Source organism: Alternaria triticimaculans (assembly GCF_023758025.1).
Source record: "Alternaria triticimaculans strain BMP 0046 chromosome Unknown scaffold_9, whole genome shotgun sequence".
Taxonomy (NCBI): Eukaryota; Fungi; Ascomycota; class Dothideomycetes; order Pleosporales; family Pleosporaceae; genus Alternaria; species Alternaria triticimaculans.
The window spans coordinates 773303-796719 of NW_026055966.1; the positions used below are offsets into that span (position 1 = coordinate 773303).

At 54.0% G+C, this 23417-nt stretch overlaps 8 protein-coding genes across 8 annotated transcripts; 5 read left to right on the forward strand and 3 right to left on the reverse strand.

Annotated features, from left to right (window-relative positions):
• Nucleotides 1-3227: 3227 nt before the first annotated feature.
• RPL8B (60S ribosomal protein L8B) lies at nucleotides 3228-4173 on the forward strand (the record flags this gene model as incomplete). Its single annotated transcript, XM_049367304.1, has 4 exons — nucleotides 3228-3308; nucleotides 3358-3446; nucleotides 3496-3857; nucleotides 3911-4173. The coding sequence occupies 4 exons, from the start codon at nucleotides 3228-3230 to the stop codon at nucleotides 4171-4173; spliced, it is 795 nt and encodes a 264-aa protein (XP_049221051.1).
• A 288-nt stretch (nucleotides 4174-4461) lies between these two features.
• On the reverse strand, nucleotides 4462-6012 carry J4E78_006695 (uncharacterized protein; the record flags this gene model as incomplete). The annotated part of the gene is made up of 2 exons (XM_049367305.1): nucleotides 4462-5740; nucleotides 5789-6012. 2 exons carry the CDS (start codon nucleotides 6010-6012, stop codon nucleotides 4462-4464), a joined length of 1503 nt encoding a protein of 500 aa, XP_049221052.1.
• Nucleotides 6013-6402: 390 nt separating this feature from the next.
• On the reverse strand, nucleotides 6403-12402 carry J4E78_006696 (uncharacterized protein; the record flags this gene model as incomplete). Its single annotated transcript, XM_049367306.1, has 3 exons — nucleotides 6403-6465; nucleotides 6515-11909; nucleotides 11966-12402. The coding sequence occupies 3 exons, from the start codon at nucleotides 12400-12402 to the stop codon at nucleotides 6403-6405; spliced, it is 5895 nt and encodes a 1964-aa protein (XP_049221053.1).
• Nucleotides 12403-13322: 920 nt separating this feature from the next.
• Nucleotides 13323-14007, forward strand: PSF3 (DNA replication protein; the record flags this gene model as incomplete). The annotated part of the gene is made up of 4 exons (XM_049367307.1): nucleotides 13323-13495; nucleotides 13547-13736; nucleotides 13785-13893; nucleotides 13940-14007. 4 exons carry the CDS (start codon nucleotides 13323-13325, stop codon nucleotides 14005-14007), a joined length of 540 nt encoding a protein of 179 aa, XP_049221054.1.
• Nucleotides 14008-14268: 261 nt separating this feature from the next.
• J4E78_006698 (uncharacterized protein) lies at nucleotides 14269-15984 on the reverse strand (the record flags this gene model as incomplete). Its single annotated transcript, XM_049367308.1, has 2 exons — nucleotides 14269-15672; nucleotides 15844-15984. 2 exons carry the CDS (start codon nucleotides 15982-15984, stop codon nucleotides 14269-14271), a joined length of 1545 nt encoding a protein of 514 aa, XP_049221055.1.
• Nucleotides 15985-16401: 417 nt separating this feature from the next.
• J4E78_006699 (uncharacterized protein) lies at nucleotides 16402-17575 on the forward strand (the record flags this gene model as incomplete). Its single annotated transcript, XM_049367309.1, has 3 exons — nucleotides 16402-16623; nucleotides 16672-16931; nucleotides 16978-17575. 3 exons carry the CDS (start codon nucleotides 16402-16404, stop codon nucleotides 17573-17575), a joined length of 1080 nt encoding a protein of 359 aa, XP_049221056.1.
• Nucleotides 17576-18193: 618 nt separating this feature from the next.
• Nucleotides 18194-19248, forward strand: J4E78_006700 (uncharacterized protein; the record flags this gene model as incomplete). The annotated part of the gene is made up of 2 exons (XM_049367310.1): nucleotides 18194-19100; nucleotides 19148-19248. 2 exons carry the CDS (start codon nucleotides 18194-18196, stop codon nucleotides 19246-19248), a joined length of 1008 nt encoding a protein of 335 aa, XP_049221057.1.
• Nucleotides 19249-19973: 725 nt separating this feature from the next.
• On the forward strand, nucleotides 19974-22215 carry J4E78_006701 (uncharacterized protein; the record flags this gene model as incomplete). The annotated part of the gene is made up of 3 exons (XM_049367311.1): nucleotides 19974-19976; nucleotides 20025-21342; nucleotides 21404-22215. The coding sequence occupies 3 exons, from the start codon at nucleotides 19974-19976 to the stop codon at nucleotides 22213-22215; spliced, it is 2133 nt and encodes a 710-aa protein (XP_049221058.1).
• Between the last annotated feature and the right edge of the window lie 1202 nt (nucleotides 22216-23417).

Genomic DNA, 23417 nt, shown 5'->3' on the forward strand with positions numbered 1-23417 from the left:
AAGGGCATGGTGTTGTCAGAGTAGATGTCGTAAGAGTAAAGGACGTGATAGTGGTGCTGGAGTAGACTGTTAGTGTGTTCGACAGACATCTTGATTGGAATACAAACATTGGGTACCATATGACACTTGTAGTAAGGAAGTCATCGCAATCTTCTCCCGCCCTGATTATCTGACCGAATCCGCCGCTGCCGAAAACTGCGCGGAAGCAGTCATCCTCATTGCATTGCTGTCTAGTGTCGAGCACGGCTGCCAAAGCCACGGACAGGCTGAGGAAGGTAGAGAAGGTAGAAAGCTTCATCGTTTTCTAGTAACGAGTGTAGGTCGGACTAGGCTGATGAGCACGGCTACCAACCAAAGCAGCTTGAAGCAACCTTTATAAGTCGCCCTCACTATGCCAAAGACTAGTGACAAAGCTGGCGTGGCCAAGCCTTCCTTCTGTCTTTCCGAGAGGCCCTCATCTTCGCTCCAACATTCTGGTTGGTGTAGGTGGCGTCGCTGTGAGACTTGACGGTGGTCATCATTCTCAAGCAGAAGGCTTCTGACTCAGAAACTAGGGCATTGATCAGTGTCCTGAAATGGCGCGTTGGTGTTCAAGAAGTCATTTTCCGTCGCGAAAACAGCGACATTGCAAGGCTGTCGGTCATGTGTAGGGAAGCAGTGGATGATGCAATGTTCTGCTTCGCCCAATGTGTCGCATCTTGCAGAGGGGTTCGATATCATGACGTTTTTGTAAACAACTGGACTGGAACTGTAGTAGTATGCTGGCACAGCATCTCGCCATATTGTCGCATCGCCAACTTTTATACGATGATCTAGGCTTCCATCGGTAGGCTGGCGTCAGTAGCGCATGCAGGTACAAAGTCGTCAGACCAGCTTTCCATGATAGGCTAGAAAGACAGGTCAGCCGCTCTATGCGACGTTCATCTATTATCTCCAAGTTCCACTGTAGGGTGCATGTCTTGACACTTGCGATGGCTGGGACATTAGAGCAGCAACACTAGTAGTGAGACTGTGAGGTACTTGGCATCATGACGGCCTCGTAACTGATCGTTCAGCTTCTGCCGCAGTGCCAAAATTCGCATGTAAGACATAGGTTTTAGCTCGGTAATGTGTGTCCTCCTGAGCTATTCCTACGTTTAGCACCAGCTCGCCCGGAGAATTAAGTAACCTTCTAGATGTACCGAGTGTTGTGGTAATTGCGAAATATTCGTATTGGAGTTCAGGAGTCTGATCATGGCGTTTTACTAGTAATAAGCTAAGTCGTACAGACTGTCTGGGCGTCCGAATCGAGGAGCTATGTTGTAGAGCTCACGCCACCACTTGGTGTGTGCGACAGTATTTGCGCGGCCTGAGATTTAGGCCGGTGGGAGGAAGTTAGCAAAAAGCATTCCCTGTATCAAGCAATACATGATGCTACCTCTGATAAACCACCTGGCTGTTCGTGAACGGTTTGCTGCCGGGCGAGTACTTTGTGAATCAGCCAACCACGTAGCGACGACTAGATACCACATCGGATAGCCGGAAGCAATTCGGTTCACAATCTGGACGTGAAAACTGGTAACGGCTGTTGCAGCCAGTAGTAATTGCGGGAGTGCCAATTCCGGTAGCTTGCATATCGCGGAGGTTCCGTTCCTGGATTTGGCTGTTTCACCAGTCTGGGGTACAGGACGCCCACGCAACGGGCGTGGGACACCGCTGCGGAGAATGGTGACACTTGATGTGAGGAGTAGCCACGAAACTGGTGCCGCTAGTATGAACAGAGGCAGATTTGAGATGGTCCAGTAACGGAAGAGTCCTACGTTCCTGGAAGAGGTCAGACTAGTAAGTCATCGTATTGGGGTAACTGACCAGTAATGGCTTTGTACCCACGAGTAAATGCTCGGGAAGGTCTTGTCACACCACGGTCTAGTTCCAGTGCCGCTGCCTCGGTCGCAAAATTCCGTGTATGCCAGATACTGCGGCCCGAAGAATGCCAGGGCTATCAGACTACCTGCCATGCATGTGACAAGCATCCTTCTTACATCTGGTATACGCAACTGCGCAGACGTCAGAGAGGGCATGTACTTAGCGACATCGTATAGGAGGATTAAGCCGCTGAGTAGACCGTTGCTTCGCATCAGTGTAGCTGCTGCGAAAAAAGCACCAGATCCAATCTTCTGAAAGTCCGCTCGAACCCATGACATTCCAGTCTCAGCCGCAGTTTGAGATTGAGCATAGAGGAGCATGCCTGTGAAATTGAGCAATGAGAACATGGCTTCGGCATACGGTGCACTCATAAAAAGAGAAGCTGGCGTCAGGATATGCAAGACAGCGGCGATGAATGGGATGATCTGTCGCCGTTGAGGTTCCAGGACCAAGGTCAATAGGCGATACAGCACTAGCACAGAGAGGAGGTGGCATATGTTGGAAAGGATGATTCCGGCCAGAGCATAGTAGTGCAGAGGAGCCTGCGCATCGCCAGCCATCACTGCGAGATATCAGTGCCGACCCAAATGACTGGGCCTCTGGTGCTCACATTGACCGGTTAGTCGCAGGAGATACGAGTACGCCCCGCTGAAGGCCCACGCTTGTTCGTGGACATGACCCCGCTCAGCTGCTTTCACAAAGTACAATGCGTCCCAGTGGAGCAGATTGAGGACAAAACGCTCATAGCGGGAGGTGACATCCAGCTCAACATGACGCCGGGCGCTCGCGTCGAGCAGTATGAGACCAGAGGTGTCGTATCCGGGACCTGGGCAGAATGCAGCGAGCGAGAGGAGCAGCGCTTTCCATAGGCAGAATATGGCGACGAGCTGCGCGTTACGCCCTTTCGCGCCGAGATTGATCGCGTTCATGATCTCGCATTGAAGTTGTCGCGGTCGATGATGGATGGTGAGGCACCACGCTACCATTGGGCAGGTACTAGCGCCGGCGAAACGTTCTTCCCCACCCGCGCGCACTCGCTTCTGTGGATTTCGGTGCCGACAACTTTTGCGCCCGCTTTCGAACGTTCGTCAAGTCCACCGTCGCCAATCTTTACTTCGTCGCCGCCAACACACCAGGTAAGCGCATATCCGCCATGAATGCTCGGTAGCATATCACAATCGCACGTCTCTACATGAGCGTGTCGCATACAAATGATGGCTAGAGTGGAGAGCGGCTGAAAGGCCCTCTCGCTCTTACGAGATTCAGACCTATAGTGAATGAACATTCGCTAATGGTTTCTGTTCTCTATGACAGCCTCGACAATGCCTCCCAAAGGATCCGGAAAGAAGCCTGCGGCTTTCCCCCAGGCCACTTCTAAGTCGTCTGCCGCCAAGAAGCAAAAGGTCTGCCCATTCCCCAAACATTCAACTACAACCGCTCACAATGGAACAGAACCCTCTCATCGAGAAGCGTCCTCGCAACTATGGCATCGGTCAGGACATCCAGCCCCAGCGCAACGTCGGCCGCATGGTCCGCTGGCCGTAAGCAAACCCCGATCCACCGCAGATGGCAGATACTGACAATGTACAGCGCGTATGTCCGTCTTCAACGCCAGAAGAAGATCCTCAACATGCGCTTGAAGGTCCCGCCGGCGATTGCCCAGTTCCAGCACGTTGCCGACCGTAACCTTGCCACCCAGGCTTTCAAGATCCTCAACAAGTACCGTCCCGAGACCAAGGCCGAGAAGAAGGAGCGCCTCACCAAGGAGGCCACCGCCGTCGCTGAGGGCAAGAAGAAGGAGGACGTCAGCAAGAAGCCCTACGTCGCCAAGTACGGTCTCAACCACGTTGTTGGCCTGATTGAGAACAAGAAGGCTTCCCTCGTCCTGATCGCCAACGACGTCGACCCCATCGAGCTCGTCGTCTACCTGCCCGCTCTCTGCAGAAAGATGGGTGAGTACTTTAACTGCGCAAACGCATATAGAACCTTTACTGACCTCAATCAGGTGTCCCTTACGTCATCGTCAAGGGCAAGGCCCGTCTCGGAACGGTCGTCCACCAGAAGACCGCCGCTGTTCTCGCTCTTACCGAGGTCCGCTCCGAGGACAAGAACGAGCTCCAGAAGCTCGTCACCGCTGTCAACGACGGTTACCTCGAGTCGCACCACAAGGACGCTGCCCGCCACTGGGGAGGTGGTATCATGGGTGCCAAGGCCAACGCCCGCATGGAGAAGAAGAGGAAGGCCATCGAGAGCGCTATCAAGATCTAAGCGGGTCCTGATGTGCTTTCTCGATTTCATGATGACTTTACGGCGTGTCTCTTATCTCTGCATATAGTCGGTTCACAATACCAACGGAGTTTAGGAGGGTTAAAAGCGGTCGGCAAACGACTGCATTGACTGGAATCAATCACGATAACGCACGTCATTCGCATGATTTTTTGCTTGTGATTATATTTCGATTATACATGCTGAAATATGAAAATCGCCTCAACTGCACTCACAGGAGTCGAACTGCTGTGATCCCACTTCCAGTTCCGATGGATGCGACAACCCACCCTAGAAGTTATCGATCCTCGTGCCGATACTGCGCTCATTCGCTATGCGAACAAGGTCACCGCCCACCACGACGTCCGTAAGACCCAGTCCCACACTCTTATAAATCACATTCCCCTTGACCAACCACTCAATCAAGCTCTTATGCGCCTTATCCTCCCCCTCATGATGTTTCTCCTTCTTCCCACTACTCCCTCTCCTCGCCTTCTCCGTCTTCTCCCTCCGATTCATCTCGCACTCGCCCAACTCCACACCCCCCGTATCCAAACCCTCCGCCTCCATCAACCCTTTCCCAGCCAAACACTCCCGCCTCCTCCTCTCCGCATCCCTCTTCAACATAACCAACTCCCCAATTTCAACAACCTGATCCGGACCCAACCCTGCCTGCACCACCTCCCCACCCTCTTTCAAAGCCTTCTCCACACTATCCACCACCACCGCCCCGCTTTGCTTTGCGTGCTTATGGAAGTGGCGGTGGCCGTGCTCGGGCGCGACGTTTTGTCGTAGGATGTCTGGGTGTAGTTCTGTGGCGAGTGGAGAGAGGGAGCCGATGGCGGCTATGTAGCGGCCTTTCTTTCGGCCTTCGGGGTTCGTTAGGATGGGCGCGGGGAAGAGGGGGGTGGGCGAGGCGGTGCAGAGGAATAGAACGGAGGAGGAGCGGAGGGTGGCGTGTAGCAGACGCGGGTATTCGCCGTGGCCGGGGGTGAGGATTTGGATTTTGGGGCGGTGGAGGTATTGGTGTTGGGTTTCTTTTTCTGTTGAGCCTTCCTCTGGGCCTGATGCGCGGCGGTAGGTCGGCACGTGGTTCGGATCTGGGTTGAACGTCGAAGGAGCGGAGTCGGGATCGTATAGTTTCTCCAATAACTGATGTACGCGTTCGAAATCCCTGTTGATTATGTTGAGGTGGTGGATATCCGGGCCGCGTAGCAGGAGCGCAAGACGGATGTGCCAGTACGCTTGTTTCCCTGCGCCAAAGACTGTTACGTCGTGGACATTTGCTCGTTTCTTAAAGAGCATTGTGCTTGCGAGGGCGGTGCGGAAGGCTGTCATTTCAGATGAGTTCAGCATGGCGCGAGGGTTTCCGGAGCGGTCGAAGAGCGTGAGACTAGTATTTGATGCGGATGTCTGGCTTGATGAGAGAGAGGCTGTGGTTGCTGAGCTTTTACTCGTTGGCGTGGACTGTTGGGATAAGGCGAGCGAGCTCATCGACGAAGTAACGGAGGCTGTGTCTGAAGAGTTGGACTCTGGACGTGTTGTTATTTTGACTCCGAGGCCATCGTTGCTGCGGACAGTCAGTCGATGCATTTGTATTTGCAAGAACTATACATACCTGCTCGCCGGCGCAACCGTCATCATCCCTCCATCTTTAGTCTTCACACTCGTGCCTGCAGACTGAAAACTCTCACAACATCCATTGTTATCGTCTTCTTCCGTGCTGGTAGAGTAATGGTGCAGCGCATCAGCGAGGTTCTGCTGCAAGTCGAGAATGTCTTGTTTGGTCAATTGCAATAAGAGAGTGCGCACATCCGCGTCAGTAAGTACAGTCAATGGCATTGTAGATTCGATGATGGGGTAGTGCCGGAGAATGAGTGCTGTTCATGCGTCGCGCAACGAGCGGTGATTTTATTGTTGATGGTCGGAAGGTCCAGGGTATGATGTCACATGTGCAGGCGCAGGTACAGCGGAGCGGGGGAGGGGCAGACGGCTTTAAGCAGGAAGGAGCGCGCGTCGGGTCGCGACTGAGTAAGCGTGCTGAGCAAAAAGGTTCATTGTGTAAGCAAGAGACTATCTAGAAAATGCTATTTCCACTAGGCGCCACTGATGCAGAGCCTGTTCATATCGCTCGTAGTCATGACCCGTCCGATCTAACTTATTGTACATGTCCATCGCTTATGGTTTCATTGAGCGTCGTTCGTAATATCCCATTCGCCGCATAGCTGTCGTTTAAGCAAAGTAGCTCTTCCACAACACACCCTCCAGATCTTCCAGCTGCTCTTGTTCGAACGCCTGAGTAATGATTAGCACAGTTCACGATCATATCAGAGTAGAAATTTACCTTCACATCAACATGCCAAGTATCCTGCCTAGTCTTCTTGAAGTCTGCTAGAACAGTCTTGACACTCTTGCCAACCATGCCAGGATCAGCCGCAGCCTTCCTAGCCAGTGTAGCAAGTACATCGGGCAACCAAGCTGGCGGGGGGCTCTGGTATGGGAAAGCTTGGATAAGCGCACCAAGACCCAGCACAGCTGCGTGGCGCGTCAGGACGAGCTTCCCTTGCTCTGTTGTCGGCGTTCCTGGGTTGCGCTTCTTTGGTAATGGGTTCTTGTTGAGCTGCTTGGTAAATCGTTCCTTGAGTGTGGAAACTTGGCGGTCGCGGAATGCAATTGGCGAGCAACGAATCATGCCTGATAGCGTGGTGGCAGCACCCATTCGTACTTCGAGTTGTGTGTCTGACAGCATGGCGGAGACGCAGTCAAACATGCTCTGTTGCTGCTCCTCGCTCATGAGGAAGAGTCGGCGGAAGTAGATCACTTGGATGTTGATGAGGATTCTAAGACGCTGATGCCAGCTCGTTGCGTTGCGTCCGATGCGAATGAGAGCAGAGATGAAGTCTGAGTCCTCACCTTGGCGATGCGGGATGTTGGGCAGGTGGCGGAAGACGTGGTAAGCGAGCGACTGCAATTCAGGGTCCTCCTTGATGTCCATCATGTGTAGCAGCTGCTCCATGAACATATCGGGGAAGAACCTAACGAGCGAGGTACACTCGTACGAGGAGAGCGTAGAGTCGAGCCAGAGAAGAACAGTCTTGCCACCTGACGTGTACGACGAAGGTGTCTGTTGACCTGCCGGACGCTCCCCGCGCCAGACCTCAAGGCGATCAAAGACCTCGGTGATCGTCTTAGTGAACTCTTCAGTAGGCTGGTAGGGGCGTTCGCCGATCGACGAGGCGTCCTTTTGCGCCTTCATCAGCGTGTCGACATCCTTGTACGATTCGTGGTAACGTGTCCTAAAGATACTCGCGATGGTCTGACCCATGGCTTCTCGCACGCCCTTGTACGGATGGTCGAGATGCTTCATGAAGTCTTCCAAGATCGGCTTCTCTAGACGGAAGTGCCAGCCCGCATCGCAGATACATTGCGTCAGCAAGTGGACTTTGGAGCTCTCTTTGAAGGCGGCGTTGGACTCCATGTCAAGGCGGAAGCTAGCTAGCCAGTCGACCAGCGGCCATCCTCGGCGTGGATCCTTCGACTGCAACACAACATGTAGGAAAGTGGTCCAGTAACCGGAGTTCTCTGGTGTCAGTCCGTCTTGGAAGATGCCACGAACGATAGGGAAGACGTATTCCCATACGGCTTCGCGCTGGTCTGCCTTCAGATCTGGGGCGCATGAGAGCAGTGCGGCCATGATCTCAGCGGTGGCACGGTGCTGATGCTTGTCGCTTCCGTCAGCATAGACAGACTGGGTCAAATCCTTGATGTCTTCGAACGTCGCCTCGGTCAACCCGCCGAAGACTAGGTCGAATGAGTGAGTCAAAACCATCGCGCTTGACATGCGGAACCTGTCGGCGCTGTTGTCACGAGGCTCTTGCTTCATGAAGGCAAAGTAGTTGGAGAACCAGGATCGAGTAAGATGCTTGGCGATCTTTTGGCGGATGCCATTCTCGACCTCATCATACGATAGCTGGGGCGCATTGGGCTTGAACGCGGTCATGCTCTTGTTCCACACAAGCCAGCCAGGATAATCAAAGTCGACGTAGTACTTGGCTTCTGGCTGCGCAAATGAAGCGAGGTACTCCTCGGTCCAGTTTGGGTCCTCTGGCTTAGTCGGTACCGAGATCTTATCCGGCAGCTCTTCTTCGCTGAGCAAGTACTTTTCGTAGTTATGTCCAGTGATCGCACGGGTCTGGATCACGGAGTATAAGCCGATAAGCGCTCCAGCATAGAGACCACGAAGACTAGGGTGTTGGTCGATGGATCCCTTCGCCACGAGATCAATCATCTCGTCAGAGGCAATGCTGTCGTAACGCATTCCCAGGTTGACAATGATGGCTGCAGTCCGACTGACCTTCTTCCAGTGCTCGGTCTTGGCAATATCGACAAGCTCCTTGGACAGTTCAGCCTTCTTGCCTTCGATGCGAGCGCGCTTCTTCTTGATATAGTCCCGACGCTTGTTGACTTTGGTATGTACACTATCGCCCTCACTAGAGTCGATAGCGTATGCGATCGCTTCCACAACCTCCTTCGGGAGGATAACCATGCGCTCCATTGCCTTACCCATGTCCATGATTTGGAAAGTAGCGTTAGTTGCTAGCTTCTGCACCGAAGGCTTGTCGGCACCGGTAACCTCGATGAACGCTTTGATGAGCTTAGGCGTAAATCGCCAGTCGCGGCTGATGGTCTTCGCCAGGCTACCGAACAGAAGAGTGAACATCGCACCCTTAATCCGAGGGTAGTCACTCTCGGCAACAGCCTTGACGAAAGCATCCAGTAGAGGAGGAATGACAAGAGGCCTAGCACCCAGCACGCACTTAACGGCTGACTCATTGGCTGTCTGTGCAGTGCGCCGGATCTCTGTGTAGACTGAGATACTGGATTCGGCGAGATCAAGCAGCAAGATCATGTCGAGATCAGTCTTGGGTCGTGGGTTAGCATTGTGCCGTAAACGCTGCAGATGATAAACGTTTGCGCGGCGCACTAGTAGAGGTCGTGGGTATTGCTTTCGGAGTCCACTGAACCGGAAAGGCCGCTCGTCGTTCTCTAGTAACCTAGAGATTCTATCAAGCACATGAGCGGATCGCTCGATGCCAACATCGATGAACCACGACCGATAGGCGTTGTACAAAGAGTTGAAGCACGGCACGTCGTCAGGCTGCTTCTCGATCAAGAACTGATGTACGTTGTGTAGCATCTGGCCAACCTGTTCGCGAAGATCGTGAATGAGGTTGTAGTTGTCATCACCACGACGCAAAGGGTAGCCGGCTTCGTACTGGAAAGTAGGCTTGACCTCTTCATCTTCAGCTTCTCCTAGGCCAGCATCGTCATCGATGCCTTCTGTGTCCATCGCATCAGCGTCAGAGTCATCATCAGACTCGGTGGCGCCATCAGCAGCCTGATCATGCCGAACATCAAACAAGACGGAGATACCGGAGATGATCAAGCGCAACAGGACAAGATTCCGAGAAACCTCGTCGGACCAATCTTTGCCAGTGCCTTCGCGCTTGATCGGCGAGTCTGGTTGCGTCAGGGCTTTGAGTGCCTTCATCGAGTTGTTGGCGTGAGTCTCGAAAAGCTTGACGGCGAAGTCAATCTCGTCGGAGCTCGGAGTGTGCCACTTGATGTTCAGCTTCTTAATATCGACCTGTCTACCCCACGACTCTGTCGACAAGCCTTGTGTAAGCTCATCTTGCTCGTAGATCGAGTAGTCGATGGTGTAGGTGCAAGTAAGGTTAAGTAGCAAGTGATGAATGAAGTTGGAAACATGCACGGTGGGCGTACCGCGGCACTTCTGCTGCATGTATTCTGCAATCTCGAAGAGCTCGTCTTTCCACTCAAGAACTGCGTCACCAACATGGACAACACACATGCTAAGAATGCAAAGGTTCCAAACAAGAGCACGATCGCGGGGAAGTACCTCGGCGCCTGTTGTTCGCGTCGATCCAGCGCCAATCTCATCAATCTCAGTACGGATGCCTGCCAGGAGATGTGGCAACAGACGCTTCAGTGCCTTTTCAGGGTTGATCTTGACAAGACTGTTGCAAATGAATGCGATGGCATCTTTGGCTTGGTGAACGACATGGTTCGTGATGAAGTTTGCGATCTTATCAAGGGCAACATCGTACAGCTCGGGAGAGAGTGCTGCAAGCAGCGGCGTGAAAGCAGCTGGCAGCTGGTTAACCACATACTCTTCAGGAGAGCCACTGCGAACTCTAGACGCATCGGGCAAGTTTTCCAGGAGCGTGAACACGCGACCAAGGAATGTAATCAGGAATTCGTTGAGACCAGTCGTGGATGACCGTAAGATCATTGCCTCATCCTCGTCACTGAGCTCCTCGTCGTAGTTGATCTCAATGTTCCCGTTGGCGCTTTCTAATCGCTCGACTTGTGCTGTGATCCATTCCAAAGCAAGCCCTGTGTTACCGCCAGCATCATCCGGTGTACTTGCTCCATCTCGAGCTGTCTCATCCGACGCCTTCCGCGCCTTGGTGAGGTCCTGGAATGGAATGAGGTAGCACACGCCTTGGACGTATTGCAAAGTATGCACAGTCTTTTCCAGGTCGTTGGCGTCGATACCCGGGAGCGCAAGCCCAAGCACAGAAGTAACGTGACACCGGAAGCCCTTTGTCTTAGCCATGACCTTGGAAAGCATGTGCAACGCACGTATTGACGAGATGGTGCGATGTACCTCGACAAGCCCTTGCATTGCGGGGTAGATGCGTTGTAGTGCGCCGGGAAGAATCAGGTTGGGCTCGAGGTGTGCCAAGCTCTGTAGGGTGGACAAGGCGTATTGTACGGCTTTGTCGCTCTTGGAGAAGATGCCCATGAATGTGACCTCTCGTAGACAGAGTACGAAGCGCCTCTTTACTGCGTCGTTCAGCTTCCTCTCTTCTGGCACATCCATCTCCCCGCTGTGCTCTCGATTCCACCGCAACACAAAGATGTCGGCTAGGTAGTAAACAAACTGCGCCAGAGGTCTAGTCCAGCTACCCGAATTGGATGGATGGAAGAAAGTCTCCACAGCCTGGATGAGTCCTTCGAGCTTAGTCAGAGTAGAGTCAGAATGCTCTGCACAGGCAGGAGATAATGACATGGCAATGATGCGGGCGATGTGGTGAGTCGACGGGTGCTTCCGCGGGTCACGGTCAAGCATAACAGCAAGTCCTGCACCTAGGTCAACAGTATTGCTGTATGGTGACGTGGCTTGGCCGACTGGGATTTCCAGTAGCCGCAGGATAGCCGTGAAGATCTGAGACGACTGCTCGCCGGTAAACACTCCGTATTGTGAGAAAGGCACATGCGCCGCGGTCAGGTTGTCCCTAGACAGCCTCGAAAGTGTATCAATGTAGTGCGCATCGAAGAGCCGCGACCGGTTTACGAGCGACCATAGATGGAAGAAGGTCGGGAGATATTCTTGAGGCAGCAGTTGCTGCATGTCCTCGGGTGCCGGGTGGGTTGGGAAGAGCAGGTTCAATAGACCAACAACCACGAATGCGTTCTCGCTGAACGATGTGCTAAAGAAGGGCAGGAGCTCTTCCAGTATAGCCGGTATCTCCTTGGGGTCGAAGTACGACTGCGCAAAGGTGCACATCTTCGTCAACGTACGGATATTGCGCTTTACGTTTGGCGGATGTGAGCCTCCGGATTCTGAGGGCAGGACAAACATCTTCAGCTCTCTATACAGGGGTCGCCATTCGAGTATGAGGTCTTTGCCGGGTCGCAGGTAATGTTTACGCCTGTCGTCGTGTCAGTCTCCACCCGTCATCCAAACTCTAATGCGTGTGTCACTTACTTCGTCAGAACCATGAACATGCTGGCGAAGCGCTCTGCGACCAGGTAATCCAGACCTGGAGCCAGCGCCAGCTCATAGTAGAGCTTCACGAGCTTCACGCGCGTGGTGCGGGGGAGGTCGAACTTGAGAGAGAGCCAGCCTCGGATCTCGCGCGTCCAATGTACAGCGCCAGGCGCAAAGTCGCCAGCCGAGACGGCAATGTAGAGGTGCTTCAGACATGTGTTGAGGCTCTCTTCGCGATCGCTCTGGTCTTCTGTCTGGTACGGCAGGTATTCGAAGTAGGGGAATGTGCGTGGACGGCGCCGGTCGTCTGCTCCGTTGACGCCACCGTTGGGCTGCCGCCAGTCGCTGCCCGGAGACGTGGCCCGCGAGGTATCAGGACCAGAGCCCGTATCAAGGGCGCTCATGAGCTGTGATATCCGTTCGCTGACCGCCATGGTGCCGGGTGGTGGTGGTCGAGGTTGTGGTGGGGGGTCGTGAGGCGTGTGCCTAGGGCGCAGTAGAGGGACGAGTCTTGGGAATGCGCAGTCATCAATGTACAGCTAGCAATTCACAGTCGAAGGCAGCCTGGACGGATTGACTGCAGACACAAACAGTCAGCAAGTCGTTGAGATGTAGTCGTAGTCACGGGCTGTGGACCACAGAGTAACCGCAGCACGTGGGGCGGGTGAATTGCTGTGCGCGCTACTTACTCCACAAATGCGCCGTGTATAGCAGATTCCGGGTGTTGGGCGTGAGTGCGGGTGGAGATGTAGTCGGGTGCAATGGTTGACGAGCAGTGGTTCATGTGGGTATCCGGCGCCTCGTCCAGATGACATCTAGTCTGGAGCTCCAACCCTGCAACCTTAGGCGAGAGAGCGGCGGCAGCGTCGAGATCGTGGGGGAACAGTCGCTGTCGCGGTCGAACGTTTGCAGAACAACTAATCCGCTCGTTTAATCTCAAAGAGACCTGTACGCGCTGCTGAAAGGCGAGGTGCGCGGTGATTCATCACATTCGGACGAAACGCGCTATATATCATCGGACCTCCGCCAGGCACTCAAAGACGCGCAATACACACAGAGGCGACTACGCAGTAAGCTACACGTTTCTACCATCTTCTGACCCGCCTTCTTTTTGCCTCTTCCCGCCCCGTTCCTAATCGCAGGGCTGCATGCGTCCTCCATTCTGCCTGCGCTTTCATCTCCTTGCATATTCGTCCCGATGCACCAGGCTGGTGGCACGACACGCGACACGTCGGTTGCCTCGTACAAGGATGGCCTCTGATGCATTTCTTTCGCACCGCAGCATCAGCTGAAAGATAGTCAATTTGTTCCTGTTTCTACGTGTCGGCTTACTGACAGAAATGCTTGTCAGAAGATGAGTTCGTATTACGACGTCGACGCCATCTTGACGGATGCGCAAAAGGTACCATGTACCTTTGAGCTTACCGTTCCTGGCCTCGGCTATCTCGAGGGCAACATGAGCGGCGATATGAAGCAGGGTTCAAAAGTCGAGCTTCCACTATGGCTCGGCGAGATGCTTGCACTGAGGTAAATGAAGATTCTAATCATATGTACATTCCGTATTCACAATATCTACAGTCAAAGTCTAAATACATCCTCGCTCGTGACCATCGATCCTCCATCCGCCTTATCTCCGCGCGTCCTGAACGCCCTCAAAGCCGACCCACGGACCGTCGATTTGCGAGCTCTCGCCCCGCACTTCTACAATCTCGGCGCACGAATCTTGGAGCTCTTTGAGGAGGAAGAGATGATTGAGGTACTGAGCGATGTGAGTTCTGTGTTTGGTCGATGCAACGGTATATGCTAACCCGTGTAGACATTCAAGGCCAGGGCTGCCCTCATAGCTGATCAAGCTCATAATCCACGAGGTGCATTAGGGGAAGGCGCCGACTTCATGCGAGGCCTAGATGAGAACGAGCGGCAACGTAGGTGTTGAGAAATTCAGCCATGCAGGAGCTAACGACGATGCAGTATTTCGTGCGGCACACGATAGCGCAAAGGGCGTACGGACGTGGATGGCAGATCTGAAGAAGAAATGAGCACGGTAGCCGGATCGCAGAAGATGAGTGCCATAGGGTCGGCCAGGAGAGGTAGAAGATCGACGCGCAGGAGCTTTGAAAGATGGACGAAGGCACAGCGTAGTAAGCAATGACGAGCGCATGACAAGAAGCACGACGATACCAAAAGACGAGGCGAGGCGTAGTTGTGAAAGAAGCAGCTGTTCGAGCCTACCTTCTGAGTACAATACCATACCTACAAGCACACAGCCAGCGAGAACATGTACAGTGAGTGTTCCATGTCTACCGCAGTGACGCACCCAGATTGCTGTTTTGCAATAGTATAGCCAACTGCTCGGGCGGGTAGCCCAAGAATACAGGCCCGTTGAAAACCATCTGCGGTACCATTTTCGGGCTTTCCGTCTCTCTCGGTGGTTGTGATGGTTCAGGAGCTCGGGGCTGCGGTGGGGTTTCTGTCGGTGGAACATGTGTGGTTGGGGCCCGAGGTTGCGACTGCGGTGGCATAGTGTATTGTGGCACTTCAGGCTGCTGCGGCGTCTGTCCCATCATCGCGCGATGATCGAATGGGCATTTGCCAGTCTTTTGGGGCGTCTCGCCGATTGGACGGCCAGTCTCGAGGGGTAGTTGCGGCGACGCTGTTGGTACTGAGCCAACCGAGGATGAGCTGTGTGCATTGGTGTATTTGGCTGGTATCGAGATGCCCCAGGGCCGACTTGGAGATTCGCCAACTCTGACTTCTTTGAGCGGGCGGTCAAAGTGACCGCTTCTCGACTCGTCCAATGTGTTTTCTTCTGGTTCCTCTTCAGGCGGTGGGGTGCCATCGTTGAGACTTGCCGAGACAGCTGAGGCCCAATTTTGAACTTTGGTGTCCGCCTTTGCGTCAGTGCTGAAGTGGGCTTCAGCCTCGGGCTCTTCTTCGATGGCGTCGTCGGGATCCTCAGGGAGCCACTCCTGATGTTTCTGACCGAGGCCCTGGATCATATTAACCAGATTGCCATACTTGCGATCTAGCTGCTCTATGCTCTCTTGGTTACTCTGGAAGCGCTTGATGCAGACTTCATGGCTTCTCGGTAGCTCATGCTTGTGTTTCTCAAAGTATTGGGCCACCTCCTCTGGGTTGTGTTGGTCGAGGAAGCGTATGGGGCAGACGGCAGCGGAGCCAGACGCCGCGACTGAGGCAGTTGCGGAAGCAGCAGGATTGTTGCTGCATATTTCGGCTCGAATAGGATCGGTAAAGGAGGGTCGTTTCGATCTTCGGCCACGTGCGCTTAACCGGGACGTTGAGCTACGTGGGGTAGCGAGCGGGCTGCCTCTGCCGCTGCCAGAAGCGAAGGGACAGGCGAGCTTACTAGGAGTTCCAGCAACAGTGAAGTCTTTCTCAATGGGTGATGTGGCTCTATTGGTCTGTATCTCAGGTAACGAGGCGGATTTGTCTGCGGACGGACCACTCCATATTTTTACACTGCTAGTATTCTCATGGGCGTGCAGCTTGACAGCAGCCTCCTCAGCCTTCTGGATGACCAGTGCTCGGCTCTTGCGCTCTACATCATCGCTATGTGCCAACTGCTCCACCAAATTCACATGTGTCCGCGGTTGTTCGTCTCCTACGCGCTCAAGATCTTGCAGGAAGGTAAGGTGGTCTTGCGACAACGTGTTCGGCGAGAAGCGCTTCAGGATGTCAAGATACTGGGTATGGTCAGCAGTGTACGTCAAAGGTATTGTATGCTGAAATGCAGAATATGTATCCAGGTCAGGCTAAGCTGTGATTGTTTTCGATCAGAGCTGCGAGTGCAGCTTCAGGTCTAGAGCTAAAGTTGTTCATCATAAGAGGAAGGGGCGTAAAAGGACATGGCGTACCTGTTGCTTAGCCCACGAGAGCTTGCTTTCGAGTTGTTTCTGTGAATCAAACAAAACCTGGTATTCTCCACTCAGAGCTGCAAAGCCTTCAACGAGCTGCTCGGCGAGCTCCGTCACGTTACTCTGAGGCTGTTCAGCCATGGCGATGATGTATGTTAGTAGAGAGATGGGTGGAATGCTACAGCAGGGCGATGAGCGCAGTGTTGATGACGCGGCAAGTGAGGCTTGCGTCGGTGAAGAAGAAAGATGGTCGGAAGGTCGGCTGCCGGCAAAGAGATTCGAGAATCGGAAGCGACGGGTGCGCCACGCCTAACGCAGTCAGCCCAGCCACACCGCCGCAGGGCCCCAAAGTGACGCGACTCCCAGACCATCGCTGCGCCTTGAAGTCATACGTAGCGTCTAGCATTGGCATCAATCCTTTTACACCATGATACCCTGACTCCCGTAGCATAGTCTCATCCATCCGACTTCTCACCCATCTATAAAACACGACGTTGTATCCTCCTCGAAATTCCGACGCCCCTACGCCCTACGCCGAGTACCTCAACAATATTCACCATGGGCTCCCTCCACGATTCACGCATACACAAGTGGTTTGCGACCTCGCCGCCCGTCGCTTGGACAGTCAGACAGCTGCGAGAGCTTCTTATCGGGTCACTAAAGCAGGGCCCCATCCCGCAACATGTTGCGTTCGTAATGGACGGCAACCGCCGGTTTGCGCGCAACCACCACATTGAGACGGTAGAAGGGCACAACCTTGGATTCGAATCGTTAGCGAGGGTATGGGAGACTGTTATCAGTGTTTTTGAGCCATGCTAACCAGCTCAGATCCTCGAAGTCTGCTACAAGACTGGCGTCAAGGTCGTCACCATCTACGCATTCAGCATAGAGAACTTCAAGCGCTCCAAGCATGAAGTCGATGCCCTCATGTCCATGGCCAAGGTCAAGCTGCAACAAATGGCAGAGCACGGAGCCTTGCTAGATCGTTACGGCGCATCCATCCGGGTGCTGGGAGAGCGCGAGCTCCTCAGTCCCGATGTACAAATGGCCGTGGACAAGGCTGTTGCAATGACAGCACACAACAAGAAGTGCGCTGCCCGCCGACCATTATGTGACATCGCTGACCATCCGCAGGGCTGTCCTCAACGTTTGCTTCCCCTACACTTCGCGACACGAAATCACGACCGCAGTGATGAAGACTGTCGAGACGTACGGCACGCCGATACACAACCTGCCCACCCCTTCGAAGCGAACCTTTTCCGAGTCCCACATCACCCAGCATATTCGCAAGCAAATGTTGGAAGAGGATACAGAGGGCCTTGCCGAGCAGACTGATTCGCGGCCAGCGTCACCCTCGAAAGAGGCGGCTCTGGCTGAAGACGGGCGTTCCTCGTCAACCTCGACCGCCATCAACTCGCCTGAGAAGGATGACTCGAATAACGGGCCGACGTTTCTGGACCCAGAGTCCATCAGCGCTCAGACTTTGAACGATAACATGATGACGGCTGATGCCCCGCCTCTTGACCTGCTAGTTCGCACCTCTGGCGTCGAGCGGCTGAGCGATTTTATGCTATGGCAAGCCCACGAGAACACGTCTATCGTTTTCCTGAAGTGTCTGTGGCCCGAGTTTGATCTGTGGCAGTTTCTACCCGTGCTGGTAGAATGGCAGTGGCAGCAGAAGAAGCTGCAAGAGGAACAGCAACGGACGCGTGGGCGGTCCAAGTCAGACTGAGGGCGTTGGCTATAGTATATGGCGCAAAGTCCTCGCGGACCATAGAAGCAGGCAGATCTGAACTTGAGCGAGCATCGAAGATACCCAGAACAGAGCATTCCATTCGTCTAGCCGTAGGCTTTCCACAGCAAACCATATCTTGTAATACATGTCGATCTTGCGCTATCGTGGCACGTGTACATATGCGCAGCTAATCGCTCGCCCAAACCCTGACCGTTCGTGGTTTGCGACCGCGCATGCGACACTTCAGGCGCGCACTAGCCCATTGCCTAGTGCGCCGAACAGCTTCAAACGTCATCTCACCCTCGGAAGAACCACCGCTGGCAGGGAGCTCCAGCCGGGATGTGAGCTGAACATGACTTATAATCCGCGCGTTCCGCAGGATTGGGCTGGACTGACAGCTGCCGTCAGATCGTTCCCATGTAACCTGATCTTGCTTATCGGCCAGTTGCACCGCTTACGCAGCACGACCACTTGTTTGGGTCCGGCAACCAACTTCTGGGATAGACTACTCCTTATCAATAGCAGCTTCTTTAGTATCGCTTGGTTCCCTTAAAAGCAGGGAATCGCACGTTCCTGCCCTTGAAACCATCGCGGCGCGACAGCAATATCGACACCATGAGCGCCCCAAACCTTCTGACGATACCTGTTGAGTTGCGCGAACTCATCTATGGCTTCCTCTTCAGCAGCTACACTATCCGACATGGCTTCAAGCACGCTAGCACACCTAGCGACGACTCTGAGTCTTCTAATCGCATAGCGCTCCTGCTTAGTTGTCGCCAGATCTTCGCCGAGGCGCACCGCCATCTCCCGCTCAATTGCACACTTCACTTTCGCGGTACAGAGAATCTACTCGAGACGCTCCTCTCCGTCGATCAGAGTGTACTTACGCGTCTGCGCCATGCCCGAGTGCGCGCGTATCCCTTCCCGTTGTACTCCTCCGGAAGCTCACAGTACTACCCGACCTATTATGCAGCGAATGCGCTCACACTACTTCCCGGTCTCTGTCTAGATACACTGGTCGTCGAAGATTGCTGGCACGGTTTCGGCATGGGCGACGGTTGGCGAGACGTCACAACCTACTTCGATATCGAGACACTCTTGAACAGCGATGCTTGGAAGGAACTGACCTACATCACCCCGTGTACCGATTTCATCGCGTCCGGCTACGACCATCGGCGCAAACGATCGGCACAACCTGAGAACTGGGATGCGCTCCTCAAGGAACGGGATGGAGAGGAGTTCGGCGCAGAGGTCAAGATGTACATCGTTCCGTATGCGCAGCAGACGGCAACTGGTGATGAGAAGACCGAAGATGGGCGCACTATGCAGCCGTGGGCAGCGAAGCCAGGGCACGAAGTTAACGAGAATTGGAGAGTCGCAGGGCCGGACCAGGATATGAAAGGTGAAGTGAGACTCATAGCAAAGAGAGGCAAGAGATCAAGAGCTGTACAGCTAGGATTGGCCGGGAAGAAGACCTGGGAGGAACTGAAGGGCAAAGAGCCAGGCGGCTTTGCCCCCGAAGGTAAGTCTCATTCCAACTCCTGCAAGTCCTCAGCTCACACTACGCAGGATGGATACCGTACCACAACGACATGGCCGACGCGGTTGCGTGGATATATGGGGGCCACGGCAGAAGGATACAACTGGCCAACGCGGCTCTGAACAGTTGACTACATGGCTTCACAACACAGCCGGTTTACGCGCCTTGGATGTCGACCCAAACGTAAGGGTGGCTGGCGGCCGGATCCATGACCATGCAAGCCCTTGTCGGCATTTAGGCTGTATGCACCCGACACTAGGGTACGGCAAGTATAATTTCCTAGACACGTTCCTACAAGCCTCTAGCACGCGGCGTAGCGCGTAAATAGCACAAGGTGGCTGAGATGTCTTACACAACGCGCTGTGATGATGAGGCAGAGTGGTGCGCGACAGGACAGATGCTTCGGCGAGCAACAGAATGCAGTGTGTATTGGAAGGGTACAGCTGCATTATTGTGAGTGATTGTGCACGACTATTGTGATACCGAACTGGATTTCCCTTTCCCTGCCGTTTACATCATCGCGTAGTATTGTAGTACAAACGCTCGCTAGTCCTCGTGGCGTGTACACCCGCGCAACGCTCTCTTCGCCGCTGCTCTGCAGTGAGCGAGGGACTGCCCGTTTCGCGCATCCCTTCGCTTGTCCGAAGTGAAGGAAGGCGCCTTACAAATACCACTAGGCACTACACGCGGTTGCCTCTGAACGACCGTCGTCTTTTCACTTCCTCAACACGGGACCAAAGACGCGGCACTGCGCATCGCTTGACTGTAACAATTCGGCCGCCTGCTCTACCTTATCAGGCTTCTTATCCTCATTCTCATGCGCGATAGCTTTCCGCTACACCGGTTCCCGCCAACATGGTAGGCACACTGCTCTGCGCAAATCGACCAATCACTGACGGTCATTAGATCCAACTACTTGCCATCGTTCTCATGTCTGCTCTCCACGCTGGGTCCTCAATCGCCCAGCAGTATCCACTACCTGTAACCTACGATACCGTTATCCAATCGCCTGCGGACCCGCGCATCACCATATCCTACAAATCACCCGAGGCCCACGTATGCGCAACGGCGTTTGAGACACAGAAGCAGTATACTGGATATGTCAACATTCCCCCGTTCACACTGTCGCCGGCCGAGCAAAACTACCCGATCAACACCTTCTTCTGGTTCTTCGAAGCACGTGAGAATCCGGAAACTGCGCCATTGACCATCTGGCTGAGTGGAGGACCTGGAAGTTCGAGCATGATTGGTCTCTTCTCAGAACTGGGGCCATGCGAGCTGGTAGAAGGGCCAAACGGCAGCTACGTCTCTCAGCCTAGGGTTTGGGGATGGGACCGCAGCTCCAACATACTCTTCATCGACCAACCTACGCAGGTCGGCTTCTCATACGATGAGCCCGTCAATGTTTCGGTCGACTTCAGCAAAGGCTACTGGGCAGATCTAGATCAGCGCATGGAACCTTCTCCGCTTCCCGCCGACGTCCCGGAATGGCGCTTCAAAAACGGCACCTTCCCGTCTGCCAGCTCTAGGAAAACTGAGAACTTGACTGTTATTGCTGCGGATTCCTCGTGGCACTTCCTTCAAGGCTTCTTGTCGGCCTTTCCCCAGTACAACCCTGGTGTTCGATCCGATACCGACACTGTCAACCCCTCTGAGATAAACCTGTTTGCTGAGAGCTATGGAGGTATTTATGGTCCAGTCTTTGCAGACCACTACGAAGAGCAGAACGATCGGCGAAAGAAGGGCGATCTTCCGGCTGAAACGTTGGAGATACGCGTTGGTTCAGTGGGCATCGTCAACGGTATAATGGATGTCAGGACGTCAACAACCTCGGGCTTGCTCTTCGCATACAACAATACCTACGGCATCGAAGGCTATGATCTCACAACCTATCAAAACGCGATATCAGAAGTCTATGCAGAAGGGGGTTGTGTAGATTTGGTTGACCAGTGCACTGCTGCGGCAGCTGCCAACGATCCCCAAGGCCTGGGTACCGTCCAGGAAGTGAACGACATTTGCATAAGTGCGCTCTTAACATGCCAAACAAACGTCGGTCCCGCCTATCTTCCTGGTAGAAGTATCTACGACATCCGAGCTCTCCCGACAGTTGGCCCTAGTGATGCACTTGAGACCTACCTTAACGAAGAACACATTATGCAATCCGTGGGTGCTCCAGTCAACTTCACTTCTACGAATGACATGGTTTTGGATGCTTTCAGCTACAGTATGAGATCAAGCCCCATTCTCGATTCTATACGCATCTACTTTGCTAACCATAAATCTAGATGGAGACTCCGCCCGCGGAGGCGCATTGGAGGCCGTGGCAGACCTGCTCGCCCGCGGCATCAAAGTCGGCCTCATCTACGGTGACGCGGACATCATATGCAACTGGTATGGAGGACAGAACAACTCTCTCGAGATTGCCAGTCGTGTGCCAGGCTACGAGACGACTTTCAAAGAGGCTGGATATGCGGACATTCAGGTGAACGAGGCTTACGTTGGCGGCGCTGTCCGTCAATATGGCAACCTGTCCTTTTCTCGGATATACGACTCCGGTCACTACGTCCCGAAATTTCAGCCAGAAACCGCATTTACCGTCTTCAGTCGCATCATTCATGGCGACGATATCAGCACCGGTCGCGACGTCGACCTGTCCAGCTTCAGTACAGAAGGCCCCAGCACCTCTGAGCACAGAAATGACCCAGGAGAGAGCCCTCCATCCATCTGCTGGATTCGTCAAGCAATCCTTGCCTGCACGGAGGAGGAAAACGCAGCTATCATCGCGGGCAATGGTACCGTGAAGGCAGGCATCTGGTATCCATCCGAGGAGGACGTGCCGACGACCGCGGGTGAATCCGAACCACAGCCCACTGCAACGAACTCGATGCCCATGACTGGAGTGTACACCGCTACCGGCGACCAGAAGGTTAAGCAGACCTCCGGAGCATCAGCACTCCGATTCAATCTCCCTTTCAGCCGTTCGCGCCGTCAAACCCCAGGCGATATATTGTCTGAAGCTGATGCTCGCGAAAAGGACAGCAGCATCAGGAATGGGCTCATTGGTGGTCTCGCTGCAGCGGTAGCCCTGTTCCTGTGAGTGCATAGCACTCTTCCCATATCTGTCATATAGACCGCCTTGCACACTCATTCGCGCAATTTCTCTTCACAAACATCACCTTATAGCTACGGCCGCGCTTTCTCTTCTCAAACCTACCTTTTACTGAATGAATATATACAGAGGTTTACTTTCAATGCTGTGCTGCTGTCGTTGCTTCAGACGACGTAAAGTCTACGATGGACCTTTTCCGGATGATGATGAAAACGGTCCAATCGTTGTTGAGCAAGTAATTGATGATGATCCAACGCCGACGCCAACGTCAACTATTCTCGGTCGGCAAATAACACACATGGAGTCGATACCAGAAGTAAGCCCTAGACCAAGCGATGATCTCAGAGATAGAGCAGCGGCTGTGTCTACCAAGCCAGCACCAATGCCAACCGCAGAAGAGGAAACTTCTACCGCGCCCGTGCAGCGATCACTCTCCCCGTCGCAAGATGCAAGCCTATCACCGCGCGTCCCAGCCATCCCACCTACAGGAAGCTCGCTTCTCCCTCCCAACACAAGCATTGTGGCGCGTCCCCAACTTTCGTCCTCGGTGTCCGTGCCGCCAACGAGCCCGCCGCCCTTACAATCATCCACCCCAACACCGCCAATCAGTCCATCCACGCCCCCACCACCACATGCGACACCACCTGTACCTGAGCCGACACCGTCTCCGGCCCTGACTCCTGGGTCAACGGCCATCCCTTCCTCTCGCTCACCCCTGCGCACTCCTCCGAGTAATGGCCCGGCACCACCTGACCTGTCGCCAAAGATAGAAGGAGAGCACGGCCCAGAATCGCCACAGCCGTCGCTATTTTCGCGGATTAAATCGATGCTTTTACCTAGTTCTTCGTCGGCAGATATGGAAGGGGGCGCAATGACGGATGGTACGATTGATCGGCGGGTGTTGAACCCGCGGGTTGCTGTGAGGCCGGCGCAGAAGCGTGTGACCAAGGCTGCGGTGCCGAATTGGTCGACGGAGGTGTGGTTTTGACGGGGTTGGGGGTTGGGAAGTGCGTTGGTAGGAGTTGCTGGGATTACAGTGGCGAGGACTTGCGAGGTGGGATTGATTGGCTATTGGTATGCGAATGGTGGATGGGTAATGATAATGCTGGAGGGTGACGCGTGATGCTGCGGGTTTAAGGGTGAAGGTTGGGTAGAAGAATTGGGTAATGAGTAGCAATACATCCTCAATC